This window comes from Cheilinus undulatus, linkage group 8 (genome assembly GCF_018320785.1).
Source record: "Cheilinus undulatus linkage group 8, ASM1832078v1, whole genome shotgun sequence".
Classification (NCBI taxonomy): domain Eukaryota; kingdom Metazoa; phylum Chordata; class Actinopteri; order Labriformes; family Labridae; genus Cheilinus; species Cheilinus undulatus.
In genome coordinates, this window is record NC_054872.1 from 19,569,797 (window position 1) to 19,579,470 (window position 9,674).

General features: G+C 41.8%; 1 protein-coding gene across 1 annotated transcript in view; it reads right to left on the minus strand.

Moving 5' to 3' along the window:
- Positions 1–8,934, minus strand: part of LOC121514073 (A disintegrin and metalloproteinase with thrombospondin motifs 16) — an 88,770-nt gene extending 79,836 nt beyond the window's left edge. The window contains exons 1-3 of the mRNA XM_041794151.1: positions 8,845–8,934; positions 8,615–8,705; positions 3,960–4,303 (exon numbers count right to left, since the gene is read on the minus strand). Of these exons, the coding sequence (XP_041650085.1) occupies positions 3,960–4,303; positions 8,615–8,705; positions 8,845–8,934 (525 nt within the window). The remainder of the gene's footprint in view (positions 1–3,959; positions 4,304–8,614; positions 8,706–8,844) is intronic.
- Between the last annotated feature and the right edge of the window lie 740 nt (positions 8,935–9,674).

Consider the following 9,674-nt stretch of genomic DNA (forward strand, 5'->3'; position numbering starts at 1 on the left):
AAGTAAAAACTTGTCTACAGGGAGTTTTGTGGTCATGCAGGCAAAATAAATAAAAATATGCAATTCAGCATGTTATTAAAGATAATTTCTGAACTATCTTTAGCTTTCCCAAGGAGACTACATGCTTTTGTCTTCTGATAAGTCAGCTTTGTTTTCCCTCATTACCATCAGAAAAAGTCAGATTCTCATTGATGTGCTGACCCAGTCCATCCTAGCCAGCCTACGCCGTGAGAACCACATTTACAGTCTCTGCAACCCTGGACCTTTTGGCTGAATCTTTTATTGGGCTCTGGTCTGAGATGCAGACATGCACACACATAAAGGCACACACCCTCTCTCTCACACACACACACAAAAGGAGGAGAAGCATCCCTGGAGATGTGCCATTCTCTGACTGTATTTAAAGGGGGGAATTCTCAGACACAGCAGTGGTCCTCCACAAACAGCACATCAACAAAGACAGTCCAAAATACTACTAAAATCACCAAAAAACAGCTAAAATTGGGGTCATAATGGTTTTAAGGCATTTTTTGTAATAAAATTGTGAAAAAAAGAGTTAATTTAAGTTATTACATCGCTTTTTCTGCTCTAACAAGGTCTTCCAGATGCTAAATGTTTATATGACCACAGGCTTGAATGTTTTCAAGACCTCTTTTCAAGACTCAACATTATAGAGTTTGTTTTCCTCCTGCCCCGCTGCTGCACTCCATCTCCTCTGATTGTTGAGGTCTCAGTGAAAATGTGTCCAGAACTGAAAGGATTAATGTGCATTCATAAAGTCTTTTGTTTTGTCCAGACTGCTAAGAGGGCTACTATGAAGTCGGGGTCTTACTGGGGTAGATCTACTTCACTTTGGCTCACTTTGTGCCAATCTTACAAAAATGTTTTCTTTATGTGCATATACAAGAGGAGGACCACCGAGGCAAGGACTGGATCTCAGCCAACATTGTTCTCAGAATACACTTAAGTCAAGCAGTTTGAGCCAAACTTTATCAATACATGACTTTTTCTGGATGGTTGTGATGTTCAAAGTATAAAAGAAAGAAAACCAAAAATTGCAAGCTTAGTGGGGCTCTGATTTATGAAAGGGATACAACAAAGTAGAAACTCTTGGATTAGTTCCTCAAGAACTCAAAACAACGCATGTCCTATATATCATGATTTACAAACTCCCAAATCCACAAAAGTTGGGATGTTGCGTAAAATGTGACTAGAAACAGAATACAGGGATTAGCAAATTATTTTTCAACCAATATCCAGCTGAATACAGCACAAAGATGAGATATTTTATAGTCAAACTGAGACACGTGCACACATTCGAAGTCCAACGCATGGACCAAAAAAGTTGGGACAGGGGTGTATCTCTATGTTAACAACACTCAAAGTCTCTGGGGCCTGAAGACATGATCTATTAAGGCAGTGGTTCCCAAAGTGGGGGTCAGGACCCCCAGGGGGGTTTGCGAAGTAGTTTTGGGGGGTCGGGGGATGCTTTCCTAAAAACAAAGAGAAGTTCAATATGATTTATAATCATACATTTTTATATTACTATAAGAAAAATTATTGTTGAAAAGACTTCAATTTTAACGAAAATTTTTTAATAAATGATTTTCCAGCTTAAATTGAGGCAACAGTTATATAAAAATGACTTAAATCAAAGTTTTACTTGTGATGCTATGTGCAACACTGTGCATTTTATCCCCTTAAGGGAAGGTGGGGGTCCCAGATCTCTAACGCCATTATTTTGGGGGTCCCGGCCTGAAAAGTTTGGGAACCCCTGTATTAAGGGACTGAAAGTTGATCCCACCCTGCACAACCCCAGTGTTGCTTTCCTTGCAGACTAAGTTGCTCAGCAGTGTGGAGTTTCTGTTGTATTTTGAGCTAAATAATGCACCATACATTTTCAACTGGTGCAGGCCAGTCTGGTACCTGCAACCGGCATCAAAAAGCATTGTGGGATTCAAAGTGGCATTTAGCATTAGCCGCTACTGGCAGAAACAATCAACAAATTGATTTAAAAAATGGATGAAAGACGTATAATGTTGGATTTACTGGTGTGAATTTAATCTTGAAAGACCCCATAAAGTTACACAAGTTCCAGGATTGTTAGAAATACTTCCATAAAGAATTTGAAGGCATAAGAGGGAAAACAGTGGCCAAGATTTATGTTTAAAAAGTTATTCACATTTATATTTACTGTGTCACTTCTTGTCGCATATGATACCGGTCTCAGAAAGTTAATGAAGTGACACTTGGAGGATTGAAGGTAACATTTACCGGTGGTTTTAGGCCTTGGAATTTACATGCACAAATTCTTCCATATTCTCTGAAAATTCTGGAGATATTGTGGACCGTGGAGTGTAAATCTCTGAATTCCTTGCATTGCACATCAAGCAATGTTTTTCATGAACTGTTGGAATATTTACCAATGCAGTCTTTGGCATGTAGAGAACTTTGCATGACTGCTAACTGTGAAACACTGAGCCTTTCAGGAGTGATCCTTTTATACCCTTTTGTACCCATGGTACTGTCACTTGCTAATAAGCCTGTTGAATGTTCCAGGTGTGGTTTTTGAGTGTTCCACAGCTTTTTTGCCCCTCAAAATTTTTTTGGATGATTTGGTGGCATCAGAATGTGTTTATATTTAAATAAATAAGTTTATCAATTTGAACATTAAATGTCTTGCCTTTAAAAGGTTCCTACAGGCTGGAAAGTATTTACAAATCCCTCTATTCTGCTTTTTCACATTTTACACTGTGTCCCAATTTTTCTGAATTTGAACTTTGTATGACAAAGGAACTATGCCACTAACAGCCTGCTACAACACCAAAAAAAAGTTGAGTTCAACACAAGTCCCTTCTCTTACAAGGCAAACACCCAATCATTATTACAGATTTTGAGATGCCAACTGAGTGGCCAATCAGATTCCAACAGACGCCATGGCCCCCCTGGGCTCCTACTAAATCCACACTTGCACAAACTTCAATCCTATGGATCATCAATCTTTCACTTTATCAAGTTATGCTAGATCTAACAGCTTTAGACTGATATAAATCATGCTAACAAGGACATAACTTAAAAGCTAGCGTGCTAACAAATCCAAGACAATTTAGTTCAATTACATTTTCTGTATATTAAATTTGCGCATAATAAGTTCCTTCTTATGTTGCCATCTGTGTTATATCCTCTGATCATTTTGATGATGGTGCATGCCAAACAAAATGATGAATTACCATCAAAATATTATTTTAGCATGCTTTTCTTTGGAAGAATTTCTGGCTAATTAGCCAGAAATTCACTTCTGCTCATAGACATAACTTTTCCATTCATTTGTTTTTCATTAGCTGATTTAGGCAACAGTGCTCCACTGACAGGATGAGTCAGAACAAATGATGCACAACAGACGGGAGGGAGACGCTTCTGTGAATGGATTGGAAAATAAGTTTTTGAGTCAACCTAAATAAAAGTTATTAGACCACACAGCCAATGCACCAGCTCAAATGATGTGTAAAAACAGCTTCATAAACACTGAGCTGAAATAGGTTGTCTTATATCTGTCAAACCCATATTGCAATACTTCAATGTACTTCCACCATACTGGTTCAGTGTTCATAGATTTAGTTGAAATCCAAAATGACTCATAGACCTTTTTTTTTATTTCTCTTTCTCTGAGACTGAGCATGACAAAAACACTCATGCTTTGTTTGTATTACCAGGGGTCCCAGGATGAGCCAATTTTCTTAAGTTTGGCTCCCAGGCTCAGTATTTGTTTTAGGTCATTGGGTGCAATTACAGCACTCACTTGGTGGTTCAGTCCCAATGCTGCCAATGTTGAAATAAAATAAAAATGTCCAGGATACATACTTCCAAATTAACCTACCCTGGAGTCCTGTATGCAAAAACACACTCTAAACCAGATCCAAACCCTCCCACAACTCGACTCCCAGCATGCTCACACTCACCATCCCCATGCATGTGGACAGTGCCACCGAGGAGTTGACTCTTGACTTCAGTGACCCCTGGTAAAAGCACAGGTCATCCTGGTGGTAGGCCCTCAGGCTCTTGGTGCCATTCTTTCCCAGGACCTGGATGGTGAAGCCAGGTGCTATCAGGCTTTCTGAGGCTTCCTCCAGCTCCATGTGGAAGTCCTGGCCCAAACCGCTCAGGCGGAAGTGGACTGTCTCACTGCTGGGTGAGGGCGTGTCTGGGGTCAAAGATCTCCTTCTTCGTCGTTGGTGGTGGGCGACTTCATGAGAGATGTAAACACCTTGGTGGTTGACCTCATATGGAGAAACGATCTCATACTCTGGATGATAAACGAGGAAGGAAAAGGGAAGAAAATGAGATTATTGGGTTTTGGGTAAAGTCTATATGTAAAATATGGACACAGCATCAGACAGAGACATTGCTCTGAGAAGTTTCACTGCTGCTGTCATGGACAATTTTCATCCTGGCAAATGTAAGCCATATTGTCCTTGTGGTCACCGTAGTCCGCCCTTTCTAATTCAGTCTGCCATCATCATTTACAGTGATATATTGCATGCTGAGTCAGCTGTTACCTTGAGCACATTACTGACTGACTGAATAAAAAACTACAACCCCCTCCATCCTTTTGTAAGCTCTCCTTGACCTGCCTCATATACTTTTGCTGGCAGGGTCAAGAAAGAGTTACAAGAAAAGGAAGGCTTTTAGACGATTCCACCACAGGTCTTTCCGTGGAGAGTGAATCATGTTTGACCTGCGTGTTTTACTACAGCTGCAGGCTGGATAACTGCAGGTCATAAAGGGAGATGGTGGCAGGTCACGGGCCCAGCCTCTGAGATCTGTTAAATGGCTGATGGTGCTGTGGCCATGGACACAAACAGGCTTTCCTCCGCCCACAGGTAAAAACAAAGGAAAAGCTGACTCTATGGGCTGCACTCAAAGTGATTTTCCAGAGAAAATCATGACAGTAAAAAAGGACTTGTCTATCTTTTGAATGAGAATGGACTACTATAGTAAATGGACCACTGATATAACTCATGAATCTTGCCATTATACTTGGAATAGAAGAGAAAATACTTCTGCATGCAAAGGCAGAAGACTCGCATTAGCAAATATATTCCATTTAAAAAGCAAGGCAACACATTTGGTACATTTAAAACACAGCAGTGTTTAGGCAATTATTGCCCCTTGCATGTGCAAACACATTTACTATGCTTTGTTCAGCTGATGCTTGGAGGAACAAGTAAAGTTGCACATTTAACTGTGGTGTGATCTTACTTATTGTAAAAGGAGTCTGATAAGCCATCAAAACCTTTACATATTATGCATAGTATAAGCTTTGAGCCAGTGTTATCTTGTGATGAAATAGCCTATAAGGAAGTGAAAAATATTTCTGGGGGAATAACTCCTGATCAAGCCAGGAGTTATTCAAATAAGTGACAATGGACTTCATGCCAAAGACCCCCTATTCTGTGTGTAAGCCATTTTTTACAGTCCAAATATCTGGAGAGGTTTTTGGTGATTGCTTATAAACCCCTGGGGCCATTGGTATTTTTCACTGTTTTCTTAAACAAACATATGCCCATAATATACTCATGCACAAACAGGATCTTATTGACATGCACCTGTGGAGAGTGAGGGGCCTGCACATGAGTGAGTGCCTCAAGCAGTTGCTTAAGGGCACTGTAGCAGTGCTCAGGAAGTGAACAGGTTCTTTTCTGGTGACCAAACTTCCCATACTTTTGTCCATACTTGGGGGGGGGGGGGTCTTGAATGTGCGGCTCTCTGGATCCCAAACAAAGTCATCCTGTACTAATACTTTTCTGAACAAATAAATTCAGAACAAAAGTATTTAGCACCAATGTTAGCCATTTAATTCAAACGTTTCAATCAGACCTGTTTACACAGGTGTACAAAATCAAGCGCCTGGCCATGCAGTCTCCATTTGGAAACATTTGTGAAACAAAACGGTTCATTCTGAAAAGCTCAGTGACTTCATCCGTGCAACTCTGATGGATGCCATCTTTGCAATTATCTTTTGTGAAATTCATTCCTTGCCTGATGCTCCAAAGTCAACTGTAAGTGATATTATTAGAAAATTGAAGCATTTAGGAGCAACAGCAACTCAGCCATGAAGCAGAAGACCATGTAAAATCCTAGAGTGGGGTCAACGACTACTAAGGTGCATGGTAGGTAAAGACTGCCAATGCTTAACTGATTCCAGACTTCCACCGGCATTAATGCAAGAACAAAAATTGTGCGGTGGGAGCTTCATGGAATGGGTTTCCATGGCTAAGCAGCTGCATAGATGCCTCACATCACTAAGTCCACTATGGATGGAGTGGTGTAAAGCACACTGACACTGGACTGTGGAGCAGTGGAAACATGTTCTGTATAGCTATGAAACATGCTTCTCTGTTTTGCAGTCACATGGACAAGTCTGGGTTTGCTGGCTGCAGGGAGATTGTGCCAACTGAGAAGTTTAGTGGAGGAGGTAAAATGGGATGGGGCTGTTTTTCAGGGTTTAGGCTAGACATTTCTAGTGAAGGGCAATCTTGATGCTTCAGCATAACAAGACATTTTGGACAATGCTGTGGTTCCAACTTTGTGGCAACATCTTTTAGAAGGCCCTTTTCTATTTCAACGTGACTGTGCCCCAGTGCACAAAGCGAGGACTATAAAGACATGATTTGATTAATGTTTAATGTGGAAGAACTTGACTGGTCCGCAGAGAGCGCTAACCTCAACCCCATCAAGCGCCTTAGGGATGAAATGGAATGGAGATTGTGAGCCAGAACTTCTCGGCCAACATCAGTGCCTGACTTCTACAGAATAAACGGGCACAAATTCCCACAGAATCACTCCAGAAACTTGTGAAAAGCCTTCCAAGAAGAGTAGAGGCTGTAATAGCTTCAAAGTCGCAAAGCCTAACAAACTTTGTTAATAGAGATGATGCACAAGTAAACACTTTGGATCTAGAGTAACCTCCGAGTCAACAAATGCAACTGTGCCACTGCTGTGTTTGCTGCTTTAGCTGCAGTGTTGTAATGGCCATCACAGAGATCCTCAGCCTCGGCAGTAATGCATGACCACTATTTCAGCTTAGAGTGCACAGAAATAAAAGTAACCTTGGGCTTGGAGTCAATGAGAGCCAGTGTCAGTTACTGTACAGTATGATGACCTGCTCGAGCAACACTGAATAATGAGTAAATATAGCTCAGAGACAGACATGTTTTGCAGGAGCAGGGAGAAACATGCAGGGTGATAGACGGTGTGTCATCACTGGCAGTGTGAATGCCTGAGGTCTGAACTTGGTGCATCTCGGGGCTGACTAATTGCCCCTTCTCACAACATGACATACACTTATTAGTGGATGCGTTTATTTAAAGCAGCTTGCATTATTACGACTGCATGGCTTTTAGCATGAGTGGTCAAGGAGGGAAGCAAACTCTTGGAGAGTTACAGGACCGCAAAGAGCAAACACTCTACAAGTCTGGAGCCTCTTCTGTGCAGACACAGAATGGTTATATGCACAAAGTTACACCTAGTCCACCGTGTTTGTTCCGCCTTAACTTAAAGCCCAGCTGCAGCGACCCACGTCTGACAGTATACAAACAAGAGTCTGCGGGAACAGAGCGTGCACTCCCACACACACATATCTAGTCTGATGAACTGAGACAAGATCTTGCAGTGGGTAGTTTGTTGGTTTAGTGGCTCCTGAGTGCCATTAGCATTGATAGGGGGTCTAAGCAGAGGATGCCTATAGGCTTAACCTTAACAAAAGAGTGAACATGTGAACTCTTTCCTCACCTAGTCTATGAATGTTAAACACATTAAGCATGAGCGATAGCTGTTAAAGCTCTGTGAGATGATCTGAAACAGAAGGAAGGGCTTCCCCTTCTTCATATCATCTCCACATGTGCAGAGAAGGGCGTTTTGATGTTTGTTTATTTGTTTATTTGTGTGCTTTTCATGGTAACTTAGGGGGAAAAACGCTAAAACAAAGAGGGAGTGCACAGCCAAAGCGGTTGCTGACTCAGCACCACATGGGGTGACATCCACAAAACAAAGAACAGATGAAAGTGTCACACAAGCTGCTTGCACTAATTAGTGTATTGACTCCGGAAAACTCAATGTATCTTCACTGAAGATATGTGGACTCCCCCGTGAGTTGTAAAAATCTAAGTGTATTAAAATGAAAGAGCCACTTTTATTGTGCCATTCTGCAATTATATTAATGACACATGATGATATTTTTATCCCATAAACGGGCTATTCCTCATGGGGCTCACAAAATGTAGTTCATTTAATGCTGCTCCTTGCAGAAACAGCCAAATAAAACTTTCCTTAATTGTCCTGTGAACCCAATTTGAGCTCCACTGCTGCTGCACACACTGATAGCTCTGTGTCAGGGTGCAGGTCGCCCCCTAGCGGTGAAGAGAGGGAGAACAGAGCGCAGGTGAGCGCTGTGTGATGCTGCAGGAAGTATTTAGTGGATGGTTTTACAAGGAAGCTCCTTGTTGCAGGAAAACAAACTTTATTAGAAGGATTTTAATGCGACCCTTGGCACAAATATGGACAAAAAAGACGTCACATGCGCAAAATATTGATAAAGGTGTAGCACTTGACATACCTGTATGTTGAGGTAAGTTGAGAGATCGCAGCAGGGCTGATACTTCTTGCTTGAATTCAACTCTGTCAGCACCATTACTCAAACGCACGCTCTGGAGGAGGGAGATTTAAGAGGGAAGATTTACACCATGGCTCAGTATGTTCTGGAAAATAAAGCTAACTTGATTCATACATATATTTCGGACACGTTTGTGCAGTATGCTTTCATGTAAAATAAAACAGTTGACTTACTTTGCTTGGTGTGAGAAAGCAAAAAAGGTAAAATACAAACAAAATCCGTGTCAAGCTTCTCCAGTCTGCACAAATCCGTAAGATAGCCATCTCCGTGGATCACCTTTACGCACGAGATAAAGCCCCAGCAACCCCTTCACTTGCAAGTAGTCAAAAAAGTTTTATACCCCTGTCCAACAGCAGCAAATCTGCAGCAGGACTTGTGCTGAATGAAACATCAACCAGCTTCAGATGCAGCTTTCTTCTCCACTGGTACCACTGTGGTTTCCATTCATTGCCTTGCGCGGTTCCCCGACGCGTAAAATCGCTTGAAGTCAATTCCCCTCTCCCGGCAATAAGTCATATTCCCTTTTTTTCCATTCAGACAGTCCGATCAGTATCCAAAAGTCTCTCTCTCACTCCGCCGCTCTCTCTCTCTCTCCACAGTGACCCCCGCGGACCATTTTGACTCCCAGTGAAATCATGTGATTGTTTTAAATAGGCTGCGTCTCGACTTGGCAGAAGCAGACTTAAAGACTGAAAGACGCACAGAGTCCGAATCTGTTTCCCTCTGGAGTCTGACGAGGGAGTAAAGAACACAAGCCTACTGAAGACTCTGTGTGGATGTTTGTGTTTTGAGGAGGGGGATGTGGGTTAGGAGGGAGGTTAAGTACAGCCTGTAGCCAATCACATTTGACACCTGTGCTGAGAGATGGGGCTTGTGTTGGTGCATCTCTCAGGTTGCAGGAAAACGGTTGATTCAGGGGTAAAAATGGCTAAATTATATGTTTGCTTGCAGGAAAATGATGCAATTGATATTTGTCCTCAGATGCACTGAGAGCTGAGAGCAA